At 36.6% G+C, this 25,440-nt stretch overlaps 2 protein-coding genes across 3 annotated transcripts in view; one reads left to right on the top strand and one right to left on the bottom strand.

Annotated features, from left to right (window-relative positions):
* Positions 1-25,440, top strand: part of KCND2 (potassium voltage-gated channel subfamily D member 2) — a 467,928-nt gene that overhangs the window by 131,113 nt on the left and 311,375 nt on the right. The gene's annotated exons all lie outside the window — the stretch shown is intronic.
* LOC115853881 (COX assembly mitochondrial protein homolog) lies at positions 3,710-9,478 on the bottom strand. 2 transcript variants are annotated; one of them, XM_060305184.1, is made up of 2 exons: positions 9,460-9,478; positions 3,710-3,980 (listed from the first exon to the last, which is right to left on the bottom strand). In XM_060305184.1, exons 1-2 carry the CDS (start codon positions 9,476-9,478, stop codon positions 3,769-3,771), a joined length of 231 nt encoding a protein of 76 aa, XP_060161167.1. In that variant the 3' UTR covers positions 3,710-3,768. The 2 variants fall into 2 exon arrangements, with proteins under 2 accessions (XP_060161167.1, XP_060161165.1); XM_060305182.1 differs by lacking the exon at positions 9,460-9,478 and having other exon boundaries at positions 3,710-4,089.

Here is a 25,440-nt window from a genome sequence, read left to right as displayed (position 1 = left end):
CTGCGGCATGTGGGATCTTCCTGGACCGGGGCACAAACCCGTGTCCCCTGCATTGGCAGGCGGGCTCTCAACCACTGTGCCACCAGGGAAGCCCTGAGTTTGTATTTTTAACTGGCTGCATTGATTATTATTTGTGAGTTCTTATTAACATCAGGAAACAGTGTACTTCCAGGCAACTCAGTTAATTAGAAGGTAAGTGTTCAGTATTCCTGAGTTTAATTTAGCTTTTGTGTGTGCATATGTGTATGTGTGTCTAAGTATAACTCTAATAATTTCTGTATGTTTAACGAATGTGAGCCATTAGTCATAGGGAGAGTAAATGGCAAGGGCAAGAACCTTTCAGATTCATCTCTGACACGCCACAGAATACCATGACCATATTATAAAACAGACCAGACATTAATGGGTTTTTGTTATTGTTGTTATTTTACCAAATGACCTGTCTTGCTAAATGACTTTACTGTTGTATTTTGTTAGTATTTAGCATGTCCCTCTAGGCTTTGGAAAGCCAAGCTATCCACATTTAATTATTTTCCATTTTCCTTAAGTTAATCTTTCTGAGTCGTTCCTGCGTTGCTTATCTGATTTTCTTTCTTAGTCTATCTGCGTGTTCCTAGGAATGAAGGCCCTGTATCTATGCACACATTTCATTCTCCATAGAATAAATAATGAGGTATTACCTTAACTCTTCACTTGGTTGAGAGAGATTACGTAGCAGCCAATATAAAAGTGCCTATTTTAACAGCTAAAATTAGCAAAATTCAAGTTAAATTTGGAGTCTTTTCATTAAGCTAGTTCACCAAAGTAGAAAATATCATTTTAATAAGATTCAAAACATATCCATGAATATTAGTAAAGTACCTGGCATGTATGACTACATATTTTGAACAGATTCTCCACTTATCCGATCAGTAGTTGGTATTTCTTTCCCTTATTCCACTGTTATATATAAGGTCCCTCGACTACAACTACAATACAGAATAAAAAGTTAGAAATTCTAAAGGATGTGTTTCTTTTTCTTGTATCATTGTCCTGCCAAGTCATGGACTTTAAAGCTGTCAGTTGTAGTACTATAAATAGTTTCTACATTTGCGCAGTGCTCCTCATTTTCTTTAAATTTTGCTATTTAACAACTAAATCATAACTTCGGTTAATCTATTTACTTGGTGACTGAGACCAAAATCTAATGACAAGCAATGGAATGAACATATTCAGGTTATAGTTTTAGCCTTTCTGTTAGATGGATTTACTTAAATAATCATAATGTCCTGGTAATTTGTATGTGTAAGGGTTTCAAATAAGTATAAAGTGCTCTGTAGCTATTGCTTCTTTTTTTGTTTGTTGTTGTTTAACTCGATATGAACAAACTAAGGTGGTTTATAGAAAAATAGAAAGGGAAAAAAGACATATAGATTCAGTCATTTAAAAACCGCTTTGAAGTTGGAGAAATGTCATTAAGGATAAAATAATAACCAATTTCAATATTAGAGGCAGCTGTATCATTATAAACTGAGTTTGAAAACTTTTGTTTACAAAGGGAAAATTTATTGGCAGTGAAAGACACATGCAGAGAATATCTTAATAGCGTGTTCAAGTAATCATGACAATTGATATGACACCCAAAGTCCTCAGTATATTCCAAACAGGCAAAGAAGAATAAACATTATTACCTAAGTATTTAATTGATGTTCATAGTGATTATCATGGTGATTTTGGTCAGTTCATCTTTATTGCTGTTGGTCCTTTCTTAAATTTCTGATTGTTTTATTTCTCTACTAAAATCACCAACCAAGCAGCCAGGCAACGAGCCTACCTGCCTTCTTTCTACCTACCTACCTACTGCATAAGCAAACAACAAATAAAGACATCCTGCGGTAAACAAACTAACAAATGAAAACATTCTCTAGCTCTTTATTATATAGGATGAAATGAAAATCCATTAGTGTGTGTTTTGTTCACTTTTGCCCATTTTTCTTTTCCAGAGTTATCTCCTGTCGTTCTTAGAGTCAATACAAAACCAGACACAGAGGACACTTCACTTTTCTCACCCAAAACTTCCTTTGAACCTCCATTGCCTCTGCTCTTGCCGCTTCTTTTGAGGCACTGGTTTTCTTCTCCATCAACTCAGCCTAATTCAAACTTTAAACTCCAATTCATCTCAATTTTCTAACCCTTTCCCCTCCTACCTCCGTAAATTTCCATAATACCTTGTAAATACATAGGTTATTTTCTTAGGCACTGCTTAGTAGCTAGAACTTGGGATTCATGAGGGTAGTAAAACATTTTGGTCATTACGAATTTAGCACAGTATTGACACCTATTAGACGCTCATCCATAGGTTACTGAAGGAATAAATGAAAAAAATGAAGGGAGGAATAAAGAGGTATCATTGTATTTTTACTAATAATTTAAAGTTCCCTGGGGGCTCTCATAAAAATTAGCATTTATCATACATCTGTAATCATTTTATGGCACGTGGGGCATGTTTTTATTAAAGTTTTATACACACACACGCACAAACACATGATTCTACAGCTAGTGCTTGGGAAAATAATAAATTTGTTTTCCAGTGTTGTTTTCTCTTAAATGTCTTCCTAGACTCCACAATGTATATTTTACTCAAGTGTCTTTCATCCTAGTATCTATCCTGTTTTGTAACTCATTGTTCACTTAACAGTATGTAATTAACATTTCCCCATATGATTAAATATTCTTCTATATTATCATGTTAGAAATTTCAGATATCTCAAGGTTTTATCTGTTTAAAAATATTGCTGTACTAAACAAGATTAGAGTTAAATGATTAAATACAATTATTTATGGTGAACAACTTTCTAAAAACTGAATCACTGCTTCCAATAGCTTGAACAATTTATTTATATATATATATATATACACACACACACACACATATATATATATATATTGCTCTTTTGCCTGCCAGATATATTATAAGCAATTATATGTCAACCAGCTGGTTGTAAAATTGGCCATTTTCTGAATGCATAGCAGCAGTACTGGGATAAATGTATGTGTGTGTGTGTGTGTGTGCGCGCGCGGGCGCGCGCATGCGCAACTTCCTTTAACAACAAAATAATGACATTGTCCTAGTAGAAGTGATAATTGAAAGTAACACTAATAAATTTTGTAAAAGCAAACTAGGAAAAAATGTACATTGAGAACTATCCTGGATATAATATGAAACTTCTGTTCCATGATTATTCATTCATTCATCTTTCATTCACTTTTGTATATAAAAAATTATTTACTGAACACACACTATATTCCAGGCACTGTGCTGGATGACTGGGATACAAAGATCAGTGGGCCACGGCCCTTAGCCTTACACCTCTGCAGAGTATACTTACATAAAATAGATCCATTACTGTAAAACATGGCTGCAAGAGATACCTGAACAAAGTGTCCTGTGAGTGAGTGAGTGAGTGGGTGGGTGGGGAAGTTGGTAGAGGCTTCACAGAGAAGCTACTTGAGCTAGCTCTAATAGTATAAGTAGGAGTTTATCAAAAAGTAAAGGAAAAAGTAAGAAAAGTAAGCACAAACAAATGTATATAGTTCAAATAATGAATAAGTATTTGCTTGGTTGATTTTTATTTTTTATTTTTTTTTAAGTTTAAAAAAAAACTTTATTTCAGATAAAATTATTTCCATTATTAAGGATAAAGCAAACACACTTCCTTGAGTCCATCATTTCAGGTGACTGTGATTTCCATGAACATTGGCGTTCCTGAGTATCATTTGAATAGTTGCCTACATGCTTGTGGGAAGCTTCCTCAGCCTTTTCCTGGTAGGAATTCCAGTTTTTCTGAATTCTTCCCTTTGCTTCAGATATTCCATTTTGCATTCTTCATGAAAGTCTGGATCATTATAGTAAGCAGTTAGACATTCTTTCAATGCAGAATTTTCTTTCTGGCATTTTACTACCCCAAGGATTCCAGAGTCCTTGCAACATTTAGTGAAATCTTGAACTTGTTCAGAACATCTCTCTCGGGCCTTTTCTCTCATTATTTTAGGGATCAAAACATCTTTTTCGACTCGTCTGAGATGCGGCTCTGCGGGGTCGAGCGCCATGTCTGCGCCTGGGAGGTGGCAGCGGCCCACACAGGTCTGGTTGGTTTTTAAATGAAAGAGAAATATGATTTGGGCCCACATTGTGGAATACTGAGTGGCCCATACCTTGATAAGAAGTTCCATAATTAGTGTAAAAAGCAAGCGAAATAGGTTTTTTTACTTTGATACATTTGTATATTGTAGTATGATTGCCACTGAGGCAATATTTATCACATTACATTATTATAGTACAGTATTATTGACTATGTTTCTTATACTGTGCATTAGATCCCTATGGCTTATTATTTACTGCTAGTTACAAGTTTGTACCCTTAAACACCATCAATCTAATTTCCCCCACCCCCCATCCCCTGGTAACCATCATTTTACTCTCTTTTGTACAGATTAGACTTTTTTAGATTCTACATATAAGTGATATTGTACAGTATTTGTCTTTCTCTGTCTGACTTACCTTGTTTAGCACAATGTGCTCAAGGTCCATCCTTGTTGTAAATGACAGGATATCTTCCTTTCTCATGGCTGAATAGTATTCAGTTGTGTATACATGTACCACATCTTTTTTAGCCATTTATCCATTGGTGGGCATTTGGGCTGTTTCCATATCTTGCCTGTTGTGAATAATGCTGCAATAAATATGGGTGTGCATATATCTCATCAAAACCCTGTTTTCATTTCCTTTGGATTTTTACCCAGAAATGGAATTGCTGGATCATATGGTAGATATAATTTTAATATTTGAGGAACCTCCATATAGTTTTTCCTAGTGGTTGGACTAATTTACATTCCTACCAACAGTGTATAAGGGTTCCCTTTTCACCACATCCTCACCAGCATCTGTTTGTCTTTTTGACAATAGCCGTCCTAATAGGTGTGAGGTGATATCTCACTCTAGTTTTGATTTGCATTTCCGTGATGATTAGTGATGTTGAACATTTTTTTCATGTACCTGTTGGCCATTTCGATGTTCTCTCTGGAAAAATGTCTAATTAGTTCGTCTGCCCATGTTAATATCAGATTTTGTTTGGGTTTTTTGTTATTCATATATGTTAATTCTTTATATATTTTGGATATTAACCCTTTATTCAAAATATGGTTTGCAAAATTTTTTATTCTATAGGCTGCCGTTTCATTTTGTTGACTTTTTTTTTTTTGGCCGTGTAGAAGCTTTTGAATTTGATGTTGTCCCTTTTGTTGATTTTTTACTTTTGTCATTTGTGCTAGCAAAAGAGGTTTTTAAATAAGAGAGTGACAAACTGTTCATATAAGAAAAATACCATAAAGCAATGTAGAGAATAGACCAGAGTGGAGGAGAAACTTGTAGTAAGAAAATAATGAGGAAACTGTTAGAATAGGCCCCCTGATAGAGGCCATGGCTTAGCGGTGGTGGCAATGGAGAGAAGCTAGATTATCGTACCTACTGGGTGTGTTGGTTGAACAGAAGGGAAGAAGTAAAGATCTGAGGTTGCAAAGAAACCTTATTACAGAATAAGCTCCTTTACCATTCTACTGCCTGTGTTCTAGGGTACCATCCTCTCCTGGGATCCCAATCCTGAGGTACAGGGATCCCAGAGACATGAGAGGGCCAGTGAATGCACTGAATTTATGGGCAACAATTTGGAGACATGAAGATCCATAGTCTTCATCAGATTCTCATCTCAGATTCAAGGGGAAAACTTTTAAAAATTGTAAGTCGATGTGTTTAATAGGTACTTTGCTAGGGAGAGACTCCATGTTTTTCATCAGTTCCTTTTAGTAGATTATAACACCAAACAGCTGAAGACCACTGATCTATCTGAATACCCTTTAATTTTTTCACAGATTTTTCTTTGTATTTAGGTCCAGTTGTTAGGACAGGGATGCAGGGCAGTGTGGCGTAAAATACATGGGTTTAAGTCAGAGATACCTGGGATGGCATCCAGGCTCTTCAATAATGCTGCGTGACCTAGGCAGAATTGCTTAAACTCTAATAACTGCAGTTTCTTCATTTATAAAATTAAGAGAGTAACATCTAGTTCAAATATGGGGCTATTCATAAGAACTTATTAGCCCAGCATTTAGTTGAGTGGCTGGTCAATAGAAGGCATTCAATAAGAGGTGGCAATAATGAACACTGTTTTTACATTTATTAGATAGCCATGCTGAGGCTCATCTCAGTTCTCTCCCCTCTATGAAGCCTTCATTTATCACCCCATCTAAAGTCTATCTCACCCTTTTCTGAGCTCTTTGCTTGTACTTCCTCTTGAGATCTACCTTACTTTTACTGAGATTATAGTGTATATGTCTTCGTCTCGTCCAGTTTACTAGATATTAGGGCTTTATTCATCTTGTATTCCCTTTAGTGGTGGCGATCGTACATTCTACACAGGTGAGGCACAAAAGTTAAATATTTTGTATACAACACAATATTTAATATTTTCACAGTATATTTGGTTCAGTGGCACCTATCAGAGCACTTGTCACACCAGATTGTCTCCCTGACAACACAGTGGATTCTGTGGGCAGAGTCTGTTGTGTATTCATGGTGCTTACATTGCATTAGAGAAAGAAAAGTTTGATCATGGGCTTCTTGCACTTGAAAAAACTTGGCTTTTACTTTTACTCTTTAAAAAATAAATATTAGATGTCCTGTCACTTATGTGATATGATATAAAACCTTAAATCTTTATATAGTGTTGGAAGTATTGTATTAAAATGTCCCATATTTTCTAAAACCTCATGTAACTCAAACATCTGGAAAAACCTAGTAACAAATAATGTATCGATAGTTCAGATTTGGTTTTGATACTGTCATCCTTCACATAATAATTTCTGTATGTATTTTTCCGGTAAGTAATTTATCCCAAACTAATTATGTAAATTAAAATTTCAGGAAGGCTATGAAACACTAACAACTCAGTTATATTATCTCAAAACATTATAATCACCTCACTGAGTAGCAAAAATAGAGGTCAAAGCATTTTGGTTGTCTCAGTGTGGCTCTTCTGTTTTGATTTTTTTAAAGTTACATCTGAACACAATTTTTTATATCAACAATGATGCCATTTTAAAATGTCTAAATGCAAAAGGGCTGTACAATAAGGAAAAACACTGCGGTCTCATTGGAAAAATTTTAAAGAAACATTTTGTGATTTTTTTAAGTGTATAAAGTAGACAGAAAACAACTGGCACCCCATTAAAGCAAACTCATGTAATCATAGTGCACAGCTGTCAGACAACCACGTTCCAAAACATCTAAACCTTCCACATGCTTAGACGGCCCTGTGCTTATTTATCATAGCACCAATCGCTCTATTTCCATCATCTATTGACTTGTCTGTCTTCCACACTGGAAGGCATTACTTTCTTTTCAAACCATCTTTACATTCCCAGAGCCTATCTAGTACCTGGCACGTGGAAGGCAATAAATTGTTGTTTATGGAATCAATTAACACAGTAAATAATTATCTAATTAATTAAATGACCTCTGTGTTTTCTAACAATTTTCAAACTTCCATGTGCAGAAAAATTACCTGCAAATTTAGTTTTAAAATGTAAAGCGATAACTTCTGCACACATGGATTCTAATTCCATAGGTTATGCAGCCTGAGAACATGCATCTTAACAAGGCCACCAGTGTTTCTGCTTCAGGAGCAAAGATCACTCTTTAAAAACATTGATAGAATATCATTCATGTGATTAAGAACTCTTCTTGATTTAGGTAAACTTCTGCAAAATCATTGGGCTGTTGTTCACTGATTCTGAATTGAGAGGGTCAGAGTGAGTGAGGACTGAACAGTGTAAGAAAAGTCCTGAGGGGCTCATGGGGCACGCTGGTGAAAGGCTTTGCTCAAACTTTCCCTGATTCTGTGTCTGTTAGATTTGTGAGGTTTGCATGAATAGCAGGTAAAGCTAAAGACAAACTTGACAATGCGGGCAGACTGCAGGACAGCCTAAGGATCCAAATAAAGTCTGGTCTTCCAGTTGGGCTGCACTGGGGTCACTGTCCAAGAAATAAGCAGGGAGAAAAAATCTAGGCCAGGTAACAGAAGAGCATCTCAAGATACAGATCATGCAAGCATACTGACACCAGAAAACTCTGAGTGTGGCTTTGGATACCTGGACAAACCCATCCTTCCTCAGTTCCTATTTTAAGTTTCTCAGTGTTAGCTGATGGGAGCTAGCAAAGTATCTGCTGCTCCCAGAGTTGGATAGGCTTCTTAGGTATTGGTCATAGTGGAAGGTTAGATCATCTAAAGTGTTTATACTTTCAGATTCCCCAGAACCTTTGAAAAATATTGGTCAAATTCTTGGACTCTAAGCCAGATCTAATAAATCAGTATCTCCGGGGAGCACACGATGGGAATTGATCTATGAGCATTCTTTAGGTGGTTCAGATGATTGGCCTGGTGTGGGAGCCATAACTTGAAAAAGCCTTCATAGATATTTCATTAATGAAAAATTTGTATTGTATTTATTAGGAGTCATATCTTTCTGCCCCCCATCTTTAGCCCCACACATTTCTGCCTCTTGCACACAACTCCTGTCCTCATATGTCTCTTAGTAGCCTCCTGTCCAAAATTACTTTGTCGTAGACTTGCTTTTTTAGGTATTCTAACCCTCTACACTTAATATTAATTTCCTCCATTCCTTTTCCATCAATTTTCAGTCTAAAGACTTATTTTTCTCTCGTTTTATTTCCTCTGCACAATTTATATCCTAAAGCACATTCAGATTTCATGTCATAATGTCATACACCCTCTCCCCACCCACTTTTTCATGCATACGCACATAGGTAGCACGTTAGCTGGCTTACATTTCTAAAAACAATCAGGGGCCGATGACTCTGTGTGAACAAGTGAGCAAGGTCATTATTAATCTTAAAATGTCAGAATAAAGTTCTAAAATGGAGAAAGTTGCTTAGAAAAATGGAAGATGAGTCCACAATTGAGCAGGACGCCTAAGACATTTTACATTCCGACTTGTTTTAACAAGATTCTACTGCTTTGTAATTCATTTACAGAATGGTTATAGCCTCGCATTGGCTCAGTGCTCCCATTTATTCAGCGACTGTAAATAATAGCCATCAGCAAAGCTTTTGAAATCTTCAGATGAAAGGAACTAAATTAAGGAAGCTTCCCCTGTTCATCCCTTTCCCACAAGATGGATGCTGACTAAAACACAGAAAGCAAAGAACAGTGTAGTAATCTTACAACCCAGTATAGTCCACCTTTTGAGAACCATGAATGCTTCTTTTCTATGTACTGAAAGTTTTTTTTTAATAAATTTTTGTGTGTGTGTGTGTGTGTGTGTGTGTGTGTGTTACGCGGGCCTCTCACTGTTGTGGCCTCTCACTGTTGTGGCCTCTCCCGTTGCGGAGCACAGGCTCCGGACGCGCAGGCTCAGCGGCCATGGCTCACGGGCCCAGCCGCTCTGCGGCATGTGGGATCTTCCCGGACTGGGGCACGAACCCGTGTCCCCTGCATCGGCAGGCGGACTGTCAACCACTGTGCCACGAGGGAAGGCCTAAATATTTTTTTCTCAATTGGAACATGGTATTTTGTCTTAAGCTGTGAGAGAGATTGGAAAAGGCAATATCAAATCAGTTACATTATGTGGATTAATGGCGCAGTAGTTTCTTTCTTCAGTTATTGCAAGCTGGTTGCTATTTTAAGGTTATTATTATCACATACTACTGTACCTGAGAGTGAAATTTTTCATTACCATCCAAAGATGCTTCATTTTGTTGCTTAGCAGGGGAAACTCTGATAAATAAATTCCAGCATTTTTTTATGTTCCCATGGACTTAAAATGTACCTGCAATTTTTAAAATTTTATACAGATTATCTTTTTATATTGTTTACTTACACAGTCTACATTTTTTAAATTATTAGATGATTGAGCTAGCAGTGGATGAGGTTATAATTTTAATGAAGTGCTAAACCTTCCCATGATATTACAGTTGAGTTAGGGAACCAGTCAGTACTCACTACTCTGGGCCAATGGTGTTTAATTAGATCAGTGTGATAAATAAAATTGGGAAGCATTACTTGAAATATAGAATATACTTAACTTAGATAACAATGAATTGGCAATTTAAAAATTTATATTAAAGCTCTTTGTCATTTAATCACTGTACTATATCTGATAATGTCAGTATTCAGTACTGCAGAATGCAGTAAGCAAAAACAATGTTGCCTACTAAGATCAAGTTACTGCTGGGCACTGTATGGGATGTAAGAAATACAGACATGTTCTCAGCCTTCCAGGACCTCAAAATGCATTTGAGGGACAGATAGATAGATAGATAGGTAAGTAGATAGATGGAGAGATAGAGAGATAGAATAGATAGATAGGTAGATAGATAAAAGGATAGGTAAGATATATGGCATTTGTTTTCAGTAACACACATCTCACACTCCTTATTTTTCATGCAACTCAGCTGACAATTATCTATACCATATAGCCTCTCCTATTCTGTAGCTTTAAATAGTTATTTAAATTCATGAACTTTTTGTACCTTAGAGAAGATACATTTGCTTGGTTTTTTGTATTTGTTTTCTAGAATAACTTAGGTATTGTGGATAAAGGAAAGCCCTGTTAAGTGCTAAAGTGTTCATTGTCGTCCTCATTATCATTTTGTTATTATAGGATGTAAGCATTTTTAAATGCACTGTTTATTTCCTTGATGTCTTAAAAAGAAAAAAATCGAGTTTTTTTTTTTTTTTTCTATTTAGAGGCATCATTATGTTCATCAGGGTTTGTGATCATTGAAAGAGAAATTGTCACTATAGAATGGAAATGATGGAAATCTCTTGGTTTCCTGGAAAAATGCATTATTGATCTACCTTTATGTCATTTTTATTTTTTCTCCTAAAAATGTGTGAGACAGGTGATTTCCTGCACCCCTTCTACTAAATTACTACTAAATTTAATAAGTGAATCAAAGGCTAAGCCATACTTCTTCCAAGGGGTAGTTTCATTCTGTAGAAAACTATCAACTCTATTATTGATATCAATGATCCTGAGTTTGTCAGTATCTTTGAAATGTCATCTCAGAGTTCCTCATCACCAATGTGAAGGATCATCTACAAGACTGCAGTATTCACCCTGTCCTCTATAGCACTTGCTTTGATTTTACTCCCAATGTAGGAAGGAGGAGTATTTTTAACTTCTGTAGTTTTTTAAAGAGAATTACATTTTTAGGGATGGAGAGCTGGAGTGTGGGCAGGATTTTTGTGACATATCAAAAGGTTAATAAAATTAGAAATCCCATGCTTAATGTTATGGCAATAATAAAATTAATAACTATTTGATAATGTCATGTTATCCTGAGAATCCTTCATTCCTAAATTACATTTGTTTTGTGAACATTCCAGAAGTTAGACTGTATTAAGAAATGAGTTTTCTACAAGATCATGAAATTCTTTTAAACCTTCAAGGTTTTGCTTGCTATCTTTTTTTAAATGTCTGATGTAATTATCCCATTTCAAATGCCAAAGCTTGATTCTGTGACTAATACAGCTTAGTAAGCTGTATCTACTTATTTGTAAAATGCTTTTTTTAGCGAATGTGGTAGCAATAGTAATGGTCTCCCACAAAGATGCCTACATTCTAATCCTCAGAATCTATCAAAATGTTATGTTACATGGCAAAGGGCTGACCTTAAGATAAGTAGATTATCTGTATTCTCCTGTTGGACCAAGGCTCCCTACAGAGGGAAGAGTGAGGCGGAAGAGTAAGAACCGGAGGGACGTCATCCTGAGAAGGGCTCAGATCATCGCTGGTTTTGATGCTAGAAGCGGGACGTGGCCCAAGGAATAGGGGAAGCCTGTAGAACCCGGAAAGTGAAAGAAAATGGTTTCTCTTGTAGAGCCCCAGGAAGGAAAGTAGCCCAGTGAGACCCATTTCAGATTTCTGACCTCCAAAAGTGTAAGATGATAAATTTGTGTTGTTTTAAGCCACTAGGGCTTGGTAATTTGTTACAGCGGCAATAGGAAACTAAAACAGTGGGTATTCGAGTCAAAGGTAGGAGCATTCTTATGCTGTTTCCTGGAGAGTCAGTCAAACAAAATTGCTGAATTCGCATGTTTTGGTGATTGTGTGTAAGGATGCTTCTCTGAAATTTGCATCGTTCAGAATCTTTGTACAGCACAAATAGATACACATTCCTAGGCCTAATGCAGAGCCAGGGTAGATGAAATACCTCTGCACTGACACATCAACATTTTCCTGTATTTCTTTTTAAAAGAAAATTATAGAATCATCTTCTTATTTCAGTTTACATTGACTTTTCAAGTTATTAGACATCAAATTAGAAGTCTTATAAATGTTTTCTCTTTCTGTAATATTCTTGTTATAGTATGGTGCTCCCAGCTTAGCATTCCTGCTATGGCATACAATGAAATAGGCCACTGTGCCAATTCTGTGTTTCAGCTTAGTGTGTCAGGATGCAATTGCTTTAAACCTTCGAGAACCCAGTACTGACAAGCCTCTGAGGCGACTGAGGTACAGTTAGGTTGGGTCCTATATCTGCAGGCTAGCCATAGGCTGAGAAATATAATATATAAAAATAACTGCAACTGTATAGCACAGGGAACTCTACTCACTGCTCTGTGGTGACCTAAATGAGAAGGAAATCCAAAAAAGAAGGGATATATGTATCCGTAGAGCTGATTCACTTTGCTGTACAGTATAAACTAACACAATATTGTAAAGCAACTATACTCCAATAAAAAATTTTTTTTAATGACTGGAAAAAAAATTTTTTTTAATAAAAATAAAAACAACACGCACACACACAAAATAACGGCAGTGACTAAATGTGCCAGTTGGGAATGGACCTGGACTCAATCAAGGATAAGCTCCTCTCCCCACAACCCTTATCAATATCTGAAACTGATTTAACTCCACAGATGAGAATCAGCAGGACTCTGGAATTTGGAGATTCACTCTGAAGTATCGAAAGATTCCACTTGTTTTTATTTATTGGTTAAGTAGGGTTTCTCAGCCTCGGCGCTATTGGTGTCTGGATCAGATAATCCTTTATTGTGCAGGGCCATCCTGGGAAGTGCAGGATGTTGAGAAGTATCCGGGGCCTCTGCCCACTGGATGTCACTAACAATCTCCTACTCTGGTTGTAACGGCCAACAAGGTCTCCAGATGTTGCCAAATATCCCCAAAGGGGCAAAATCGCCTCTGGTCGAGAACCACGGGGTTTCTGTACTCAAGCACTTAACCTTTTTTTCTGCAACCAGACTCCATTTTATAACCCACTTTTAGTAGATGAGCTCTGTTGTAACAGCACCTTTCAAGGTATCTGTATTTATAGCCACAAATGGAACAGCCCCAAATTTAAATACTGTATTCTCCCTAGATCTCAGTCACCACGAGCAGTCATATTCTCAGCTATGAGATTGCACAATATCCTTCCTCCCTGCTCTTTTACCATGAACTATCTATCTGTAAAACCTCTCTGATAAAATATTCTACCCTGCCAGATTTTGTACATTGACTTCTGGAGGCATCTTCCCTGATGGACCCAGCCTGATGGATACCTATAATTTTTTCATCCCATTAATCTGTAGTTTGTCCCATTCTACCAGAGCCTTATTTCTGGCAGTCTAATTTATTTTAAAAAAACAAATCTATCCTCATGTCATTTTCACACATACACCACCAACAACAACAACAGTTGAGGCCTGGGTACCAAATAAGACTCTATTTACAAGTAACAGAAACCAAACCGAGAAAGCTTAAGTAGAAAAGCAATGCGAAGCAAACAAGAAATAAATGGTTAACTGATTAAGTATAAGTTGTCTCAGAAAAATCAAAGCGTGCAGAATGACCTCAGGATTGCATGCAAGAACTGGGAAGTGGTCAGGACCTCAGGGAATGTATGCATCCTTCTTCTGTCTCTGTCTCCTCCCTATTTCCATGATTCTCTTTTTTTCGGCAGGCTGGCTTTCTCGCATGCACTGTCCACATGACAAGATGGCTGAACCAAAGCTCCCAAGAGTTTATAAGCTCTGCTTTTCAGAGATTAACCCAAACTGAACTATATATTTGTGACCATAGGTGTGTGACAAAAATGTCTTTTCTGTTTAGGGAAATAGACATTTAATTTTTCTTCTGCATATAAATAAATAAATAAAAATATCAGGATATTTGAAAAACAATTTCTAAGGGTTTTTGCACATTGTTGAAACTAATGTAAAAATAGAAATCTATTTCCAAGACAAAAAGGATAATACAGCCTTTGTGTGAAGGCACAATGATGAGTTTTTTTCTGTAAAGCATGTTTGTTCAGACCATGCTTGAAAATTAATATTTCAGTAGAGAGCATACAGGAAATTTCAGTATGTTAAGACGAAAAACTGGGAAGTTTGGACGTTTATGTTTTCCTAGTAAGGAGGCTCTGCTTTATTTTCTGACAAGTTCACTGACAGAGCTTTAGAGGTAACATAACGGTATCTGCACTTAGCTGTCAGCCAGGAATGAGTCACTCTTGAATTTACTAAAAATGACATGATCAACATGGCATAGTAATGAACCCTGGGGAGGATTTTAAGATACTATGTGGCACCAGATCCTCTCATTAGTGCCATGGGTCTTATTAGTACATGTCACTTTTCTAACCTTTACAGCATGGCTGGTAGAATACAGCAAACACTGAATCTCTCTACATTTGTGACACCTCTTAATGTCACATCTCTTAATAAAAAAATACTGTTTATAGCTTGTTGAATTTTCTAAACATGTTTTAAAGATGCGGAAATGGCATAAAGCAAGGAAAATGAGAAAAACCCTTAGATTTTGTGAAAAAAAAAAAAAGGTATGCTAATACACTGAGTGGGAAGAGGTGCTTATTTCCTGTCAGTCCTTATATCCCAGGGAGGCAGCATCCCATAGGGGCTAGAGCCTGTGCTTCAGGCTAGGGTTCTAGACCCAGCTCTGCCAGCAATAACTTGAGTTTCTCTTAACCTCTCTTAGATTCATTTTTGAAATGCGTGATATAGGAAAAGAGCTATAGGATTGTTTTTTATTACACTTGTTTTTTTTTCAGCGCTCTTTGTGAATGTTTCCTCTTGTATCCCCCTCTCTCCATGGATGGATCAAATAACAAATGCCAGGCATAGTGATAGGCACCGCAGATAAAATCAGGGACTTCATTCTATATAGGTAAAGTTGAAATAAGATTGTAATATGTAAGTGGATTCATTCACCCCCCCCCAAATTCATATTTGACTGTATGAAAACCCGTTTGGGAACAAATTTAACAAAGTTTGAATGCTGTTTATTTGCAGTTAACAAGATGATGGAGAGAAGCTGCTGGATTTGGGATTTAAATGCCTCCATCTAAATTTCACAACTTATCTTGAGAAAGCAGAGGATCCACATTTTTTCAAAAGGACCAGAAATAAAAATATCCAGTTTAGCTTTAGCATTTTAAAGGCCAAAACATGTAATAAAGATTGTGTTAAAGTAAGTCCAGTACATCATTTGTTATTTTCAGTTTTTAAGTTAACATTTACCATGTGCTACTTCAAGCCGACTTTACAAAGTCTATCACGGCTAGTACCTTGTGTGGCAAATCCCAGGGGTGTCCCGACCTTCCTCAAGGGTGACTGATAGTTGGGCAGGTCCAGGTGTACTGAGTGGTGAGGACTGATATGGCTACAACTGGGGTTTAGAAACAAGGAAGAGTAATGGAAAATACATCTTACTCAAAGATGGCATCTTATTCTGATGACTTGCCAAAAATACAGAATAATTTTTCATGTGAGATTTATAAAGAACACATTTCCATGTATATTTACATAAATATTTCAAGTAAAATGAGTAAATAAGCACTAAAATATATCAGCTACATGCACACCATTACAAGGTTATATCTGACAAGTTCATAACAATAAATGTCATCTCCAAATCAAAATTAAGAGAACAACAGAGTTTTTAAAAGTCTGATTTGTCAGGTAGTTACCGAACTACCTATCATCATATGACTAAATTGTCTTTCTAAAGGCAGAATCGTGACAGATATTAAATGTAGAATGAAGGTAGGAGGATTCAGTACTTTTCAAGGTAGTGGTTTAGACATCAGGAAAGCTATTGGGGAAATACCATATGCTAGTGCAACTGTAAATTGCATTGAGTGTTTATTGGTTTCTGTCATGCTATGGTAGGTATTGGTTAGTGATAAAAATGAAGGAAAATTCATTTGTTTGCAGCTTTCATTTTTCAGTTGTGTGCTTTCTGGTAGGTGTATTTGTCTTGTGTAGGAGGCAGAAAGGTGCTACTTTAGAATTCAATTCTAATCACAGGAAAAATATTTTAATGTAATTGATTTGTTCTCCAGTGGAATAGGAGAGGTATAAAATATCTGATGAAGTAACTATGATGCATCAATAGTTAATCATAATGGATGAAATTTGTCTTTACTTCTTGAATACGGTTATTTTTCCCTGTCAAAGAATAATTATTTCAAATAAAATTCAAAGCACTGTCTTTAAGATATGCATTATTTCTTCTAGGAATCTCAAAGTCAGCCTCGTTTGCACAACATAAAATATGTAAATTCCCCATCATTTGAAATTCTCTTTCACTGCATTAATATAAAAGCTTATGATTTTAGTAAATCCCTTCTGCTGGTTTAGAAGCAGCAACAAAAGATCAGCCATTTATGGTGTGCCTGCTATATATAGTTGCCCTGGGTGAACAGTAAGAGAATCCAGGTATAGGTCAAAGAGTTTAAAGACATTTTTTGAAAAGCAAAACAGATGCATGCTAAAAATTTAAATAACTTTCTAGTCAATAGCAGAAATATGTGACAAAGTAGTACATGATTAATTGCAAAGTAATGGCTTAGGCAATAATTGCTAAAGGGGTTCATAGAAAAAGATCACTTCATTGAAGAGGTGAGCCACACATTAAACCAAGGGGAGGAATTGAGCTGAATAATGAAGGATGGGTCAGGGCCAGAGAGGCATTCTAGGCTGATAAATGCCCAGAGCTCAGACAGAGAGATGAGAAAGTAAAATGATTTTTTTAGATAAGAGTGAGTATGGATATATGAAGAACTTCTGTATGGAGTGGAAAGGCTGGAAAATTAGCTGAGAGTTGGGGAATAATGTCTTTTGAATGTCTGGCTAAGTGATTTTTTTTTTTACAGTTTTATTGGAGTATAATTGCTTTACAATGGTGTGTTAGTTTCTGCTTTATAACAAAGTGAATCAGTTATATATATACATATGTTCCTATATCTCCTCCCTCTTGCATCTCCCTCCCTCCCACCCTCCCTATCCCACCCATCCAGGTGGTCACAAAACACCGAGCTGATCTCCCTGTGCTATGCGGCTGCTTCCCACTAGCTATCTGTTTTACATTCGGTAGTGTATATATGTCCATGCCACTCTCTCACTTTGTTACAGCTTACCTTTCCCCCTCCCCATATCCTCTGGCTAAGTGATTTTGATTTCATCCATTAAATAAGTATTTTCTAGATCATAGTCATCAAAACTTCAGAAAGTCCTATGAGATGTGATTGCTACTCCTGGGGAAGGAGTAAAGGTAGGAGTGAAATTTAGAAGTTCAGTATATTTGGGAACTTCTCAATTAAAAAAAAAAGTAAGCAAGTTCCCATATAACAGGTCTTCACAGAGCCCTTAATATATTAATGTCCATTGTGAAACTATAAGAGATACACCTTCATATATGCTAGAAATTTAAAATAATTTGATATTACTGAACAGTACTATATGAATAGGTAAGAGGTGAAAGGTGAGGCTGGAGAGTCATACTGAAGAGTTTTCACTTGATTGTGCAGGTTCTTGATTAAGTAGGTGATGGGAGTCAAGGAAAGGTTATAGGAAGATTGTCATATTCAGGTTTACAGTTTTGAAAGGTCATCCTGGTGACAAACCAAGAGGCTCCTATAATCAATCATTTAAGAAATGGGGGGGGGGCTTCCCTGGTGGCGCAGTGGTTAAGAGTCTGCATGCCGATGCAGGGGACACGGGTTTGTGCCCGGTCTGGGAAGGTCCCACATGCCGCGGAGCGGCTAGGCCCATGAGCCATGGCCGCTGAGCCTGTGCGTCCGGAGCCTGTGCTCCGCAACGGGAGAGGCCAAAACAGTGAGAGGCCCGCATACCGCAAAAAAAAAAAAAAAAGAAATGGGGACCTGAACCAAGGCAGTGGCAGCAGAAATGACAAGAAAGGTCTAGTTCAAAAATATCTAAGGATTGTCTTTTTGTCTTGTTTATGGTTTCCTTTGCTGTGCAAAAGCTTTGAAGTTTCATTAGGTCCCATTTGTTTATTTTTGTTTTTATTTCCATTTCTCTAGGAGGTGGGGTAAAAAGGATCTTGCTGTGATTTATGTCATAGAGTGTTCTGCCTATGTTTTCCTCTAAGAGTTTGATAGTGTCTGGCCTTACATTTAGGTCTTTAATCCATTTTGAATTTACTTTTGTGTATGGTGTTAGGGAGTATTCTAAGTTCATACTTTTACATATACCTGTCCAGTTTTCCCAGCACCACTTATTGAAGAGGCTGTCTTTTCTCCACTGTATATTCTTGCCTCCTTTATCAAAGACAAGGTGACCACATGTGCGTGGGTTTATCTCTGGGCTTTCTATCCTGTTGTGTTTTTGTGCCAGTACCATTGATCTATATTTCTGTTTTTGTGCCAGTACCATACTGTCTTGATTACTGTAGCTTTGTAGTATAGTCTGAAGTCCGGGAGCCTGATTCCTCCAGCTCCGTTTTTCTTTCTCAAGATTGCTTTGGCTATTCAAGGTCTTTTGGGAGAAAATATTTGCAAATGAAGCAACTGATAAAGGATTAATCTCCAAAATTTACAAGCAGCTCATGCAGCTCAATGTCAAAAAAACAAACAACCCAATCCAAAAACGGGCAGAAGACCTAAATAGACATTTCTCCAAAGAAGATATACAGATTGCCAACAAACACATGAAAGGATGCTCAACATCATTAATCACTAAAGAAATGCAAATCAAAACTACAATGAGATGTCATCTCACACAGGTTAGAATGGCCATCATCAAAAAATCTACCAACAGTAAATGCTGGAGAGGGTGTGGAGAAAAGGGAACCCTCTTGCACTGTTGGTGGGAATGGAAATTGATACAGCCACTATGGAGAACAGTATGGAGGTTCCTTAAAAAACTAAAAATAGAACTACCATACGACACAGCAATCCCACTACTGGGCATATACCCTGAGAAAACCATAATTCAAATACAGTCATGTACCAAAATGTTCACTGCAGCTGTATTTACAGTAGCCAGGACATGGAAGCAACCGAAGTGTCCATCAACAGATGAATGGATAAAGAAGATGTGGCACATATATACAATGGAATATTACTTGTCCATAAAAAGAAACGAAATTGAGTTATTTGTAGTGAGGTGGATGGACCTAGAGTCTGTCATACAGAGTGAAGTAAGTCAGAAAGACAAAAACAAATACTGTATGCTATCACATATGTGTGGAATCTAAGAAAAGAAAAAAATGGTCATGAAGAACCTAGGAGCAAGACGGGAATAAAGACACAGACCTACTAGAGAATGGACTTGAGGATATGGGGAAGGGGAAGGGTAAGCTGTGATAAAGTGAGAGAGTGGCATGGACATATATACACTACCAAACATAAAATAGATAGCTAGTTGGAAGCAGCCGCATAGCACATGGAGATCAGCTCGGTGCTTTGTGACCACCTAGAGGGGTGGGATAGGGAGGGTAGGAGGGAAGGAGATGCAAGAGGGAGGAGATATGGGGATATATGTATATGTATAGCTTATTCACTTCGTTATAAAGCAGAAACTAACACACCATTGTAAAGCAATTATACTCCAATAAAGATGTTAAAAAAAAAATCTTAGGAATATAATCCTAAACTCCTGATGACTGAAGGGATGTGAAAGTCAGGAAGGAATTAACAATGAGTGTTGAGCTTGTAACTCTGGAAACTGAGTGAAAAGCAGTATCAGTCATCAATTCAGGGAACAAAAGAAGAGCAGAATGGGGTGAAGGGCAGGCATAATGAAGGAAGACAAACAGTGAGATGAATCTGTGGTGGGTGTTGGGCTTGAGGTCCCAGTAGTGTATCCAGAGGAATCTATCAAAGAGATATTCAAATTTACATATCTGGAACCCAGGAGAGAGATCTGATCTAGAGTAAAGGTTTGCAAGTGACTGCATGCCATGATACAACATGTGAAGACATGGGAGATGATACACAGACCATATAGTGAAGATAGTAAGATCACCAAAGACATCGTCTGAGATAAATGAAGAATCTACAACAAAAGAGATTAAGATTAGCATTATCCAAACACAGTATTAGAAATTGTTTTATACTCCATTAGTATTCAGCTCAAAATGGTACTCCCTATTACTTCATGAGTTAGTTGTGACCAATGACCTCTCTCCACACACACACACACACACACACACACACACCCCACAGGGAGTTTGGGGCTCTTATTCACTGAGGAGCAGAATCAGATATAGATTATTCTCTTTTTTCCCTCTTATTTATTTATTTAAATGTGGATATCTAGTTGTGACAGTGCTGTTGGTTGAGAATACTACCCTTTCTCATTGCTTACCTTTGCTCATTGAAAATCATCTGACCACGTGTGTAGGAGTCAGTTTTTGGACTCCCTATTCTATTCCATTAATGAATATGCCTGTCTTTATGCTAATATGACACTTATTTCTATATCACTACACTTATAGGATTATACTGAGTCTTTAAATGAAATAGTGCAATTCCTCCAATTATGTTCATTAGAATTCTTTTGGCTATGATAGGACCTTTGTAATTCTGTGTAAATTTAGATTAAGTTTGTCACTTTCTACAAAAATCCCTTCTGAAATTTTAATTGACATTGCATTAAATGTGTAGATTAATTTGGTAAATATTGGCAACTTAATAGTATTGTGTCATCTATTCCCTGACCATGGTATGTCCAATACTTACGTCTTTTTTACTTTCTCTTAGCAATGTTCTGTAGTTTTCAAGGTAAATATCCTGAGCATATTTTTATAAGTTTATTCCTATGCATTTCATGTTTTTAGATACTACCATAAATGGTATTTTTTTTAATTTAAATTTTTACTTGTCCATTATCCTTGAAGATTGTTGAGACAGTACCTATGGGGAAAAGCACACATGTTTTTACTCTTACTTTATACCTGGTTGTATGTTGACCAGCTTAACTTATTTTCTTGCAATCACTATTTTCAAGAACTTAGCCTCAGATACAGATATTGGTGACCCCAATAAATTCTTTACGGTTCAAATTTAACAATGTTAAAAGAAGTTAAAAAGAAGAAATATTTCTGTTCTAACTACAGTTATCTATCAAGTTAGCCTGGTCGGATCCACTCTTTGGGTGTGACTATATGTATGTGTGAATAAAAGAAAGAGAGGGAGGTATACATAGAAAGAAAAGACCCTGGATACATAGGTATACATAAAAGAAAAGAGGAAGAAAGAGCACCAGACACCGAAGAAGTATTTGAAAATATACTAGCAAGAAAAGAACATGTAATACCTGTTTTTTACTTCTATATTTTCATAGTGAATGCTCAAACATCATATAATGTATAGGTTATATTACTAATTATTTACAGAAGAAGAGATTGAGGATTGGAAATATAGTGTCTCGCAGTATTATGGAAATGGTAAGTAGCAAATGATGTAGCAGTACTTGGGCCTTGTGAATCTCTTTTGATTGTACTATTTTCTTCAGTTACCTAGTTTAGGGCTTTTGCAACTCATATAACAATTGCATCTTTCAAGAACTATACATAGGCATAATTATCCCTGCCTGAGTACCATCTAGCAGCCAGATGGTCAGTAGGTAAAGCTGGGTTCATGTATTTTACTTCTAACAATATCATACTACATTTTATTTTTTTAATTTATGTTCTTCCTGGTCCAAAAGAATCTTAAAGAGAAGGCTTCGCTGGGGTTGCTCAATCAGGAGACAAGCAAAAAGAGGTTGATTTACAATAGTTAATCCAATTATGGATAAACTGGATAACTGAGTCACTGAGAAGTTACATGTTTAATAAAACAGATAACTAAAAATTAAATTCAGAATTACTGAATTGTCATGAGCATAGTTTTAATATCATCTCTCTCTCTAGGAAATCAGCAATGGTTGTCTTGTGATTGGGTTATCATAAGTTCTGCTCAGTTCTGTTCTTCTGTTTTCAAAGTCTTGGTGTGCCATTTCCTTATCATGTAGGTTGCAGGGAGAGCTTAAGAATCTCACTATACTTTACTAGGCTTGCAGGTAATCTGTTACCAAGACTTTACTTTTTTATTTGGATTCACCTTGGTTCTTCATCTTTTCTTACTCCTTTTGAAAAATTTACGAATAGTACATGCACTACACCACTCCTTGTGGTCTCCTATATAGTTTATTTTTCTGTAGTTTCTGTTTTTCACCTCTAAGCCTGAAAATAACTATGTGGCTGATGTCACTCTATCCTGAGCTCCCCACTCTGTTTGATCACCAAGGATCTTTGTATTGCTAGCTTTTTCTAAGACAGTGCATTCACTGAAGCTATAGTAGTTTGAAATATATTCTAAATGCCTTCTGAGCTATTAATTTCTTCAGGAAACTCTGGCAGGTTTGCTTTCTAGTAGAGTATCATCCTGGATTGTCACCCAACATCCTGATGCTTTCATTTTAAGATTCTTCAGGCAACATTAAAACAGCAGCCCTTTGAAATCTACAACTTCTGTAGAAGCTCTGGCAGTACTTCTTTATACCAGATCAAGTATTCTGCATTCGCATGTTAAATATAAATTCCCTGCTTTTGGTTACTTCTATTGAAATCCTAACCCATGAAAAAGCTTGAAAATTTCCTGCAGTAGAAGTTTGATATGATATGGATAGAGTAGGAATTGTGACTAGTAGCACCATCCTCCCAATACTGTAATTAAGAAGACTTTATTTAAGAAGTAGGATATTTAAAAGAAGATTCAACATTCACATCAATGTTGACCATGTTGATAGTGGCTAGTTAATGGAAATCTGCTGAACAATCCAGTGACATGGTAAAGTACCATTTGAGTAAAATAAAAATTTCAAGAATTATTGAAGACTGTTATCTATAGCATCAAACATTAATATTTCATTTAGATAAATTAATTTTTCAACTAGGAAATAACTAACAGTAGAAGAATTTTCAGGTACTAAATAAACCATAACTTCTCCTGGGTTTATTTGTCCAGATGTCTCTACATTTGCATTTTATTAGAGAAAAATGTGTGTTTAATTTTTGATATTTCTTTGATATATAATAGCAGTAACTGTTCAATTCTCCCAAATATGTATATACACATGTATACATATACACTCATATATCTAGAGAAAGAATAATCTCAAACTATTAAATACAACATACTGGGGCTTCCCTGGTGGCGCAGTGGTTGAGAATCTGCCTGCCAATGCAGGAGACAAGGGTTCGAGCCCTGGTCTGGGAAGATCCCACATGCCGCGGAGCAACTAAGCCCGTGAGCCACAACTACTGAGCCTGCGCGTCTGGAGCTTGTGCTCCACAACAAGAGAGGCCGCGACAGTGAGAGGCCCGCGCACCTCGATGAAGAGTGGCCTCCGCTCGCCGCAAGTGGAGAAAGCCCTCGCGCAGAAACGAAGACCCAACACAGCCAAAAATAAATAAATACAAATTTAAAAAAAATACAACATACTGAAATTATATTTTAGTAGCAATTTGATCCTTTTCGTGTAAGTTATCCTTGAAATTCTGAAGAAGCATTGTTCTACAGATTACAATAAAACACCAAGGAAAAGTTCTTCAACTTGATAGGAAAAGAGAAATTCATGTTACTACCTGTTAGTTGACATTCCCTATCTGAATATTTTAAATAAATGCTTCATGTCAGGTGACTAACATTGGCTAGCTAGGGGTTTTTCTCTGTGGAAGACTTAGATAAATCAGTGCTTCCAGGATGATTTTTTGGCATTACAATATATAGTACTGTTTTATTCCTTAAACTGATTTATTATGTTTCAGATAATTCCTAAGGCAATTTCCTTTTTTCAGAACATGTACAGTAAGTTAGTCTATTAGACTGAAGTTCAATTTTTTCCTCTTGTACTAAATCTGATGATGAGGTTATAATTCTCTCCTGCTAGGAAAAAAAAATAGAAAATACAGAATTAAATCATCTATTTGGAAAACTTCTTCATCCTTTCTCATTCTTCATATTTTTTTATTTCATATTGAGAAGAGTCTAATTGTGTCATGCTTTAAAAATAACAATAACAAAGACTCACTCTAATACTTAATTTATATAGAAAATATGGTTCCAGAGGCAGAAACTTAAGACACTGCATTTTAAAATAGTTGAAACAGATTATTCTACTTTCACTTAGATCAAAAGCCATTTGGGATTATTCCAGAAAGTTTCCCACAAACAGTCACAAAATAATCACCAATTTTCTGGTTACCATTATCTCCATTTGACTATTTTGCTACTGTGGATCATTTAATTAATATTTATTGAGCACACTTATTTCAGTTTTCTTCTGCAACCCAATTCTTTTTTTTCTTTAACATCTTTATTGGAGTATAATTGCTTTACAATGTTGTGTTAGTTTCTGCTGTATAACAAAGTGAATCAGCTATACATATACATATATCCCCAGATCTCCTCCCTCTTGCGTTTCCCTCCCAACCTCCCTATCCCACCCTTCTAGGTGGTCACAAAGCACCGAACTGATCTCCCTGTGCTATGCAGCTGCTTCCCACTAACTATTTTAAGTTTGGTAGTGTATATATATCAATGCCACTCTCTCACTTCGTCCCAGCTTACCTTTCCCACTCCCCGTGTCCTCAAGTCCATTCTCTAGTAGGTCTGTGTCTTTATTCCTGTCCTGCCCCTAGGTTCTTCAGAACCATTTTTTTTTTTTTTTAGATTCCATATATGTGTGTTAGCATACAGTATTTGTTTTTCTCTTTCTGATTTACTTCACTCTGTATGACAGACTCTAGGTCCATCCACCTCACTACATAACTCAATTTCGTTTCTTTTTATGTCTGAGTAATATTCCATTGCATATATGTGCTACATCTTGTTTATCCATTTGTCTGTTGATGTGCATTTAGGTTGCTTCCATGTCCTGGCTATTGTAAATAGTGCTGCAATGAGCATTGGGGTGCATGTGTCTTTTTGAATTATGGTTTTCTCAGGGTATATACCCAGTAGTGGGATTGCTGGGTTGTATGCTAGTTCTGTTTTTAAGGAACCTCCATCCTGTTCTCCGCAGTGACTGTATCAATTTCCATTCCCACCAACAGTGCAAGAGGGTT

The sequence above is a fragment of the Globicephala melas genome, chromosome 9, assembly GCF_963455315.2.
Source record: "Globicephala melas chromosome 9, mGloMel1.2, whole genome shotgun sequence".
Classification (NCBI taxonomy): Eukaryota; Metazoa; Chordata; class Mammalia; order Artiodactyla; family Delphinidae; genus Globicephala; species Globicephala melas.
This window is presented reverse-complemented; position numbering and strand designations above follow the sequence as displayed.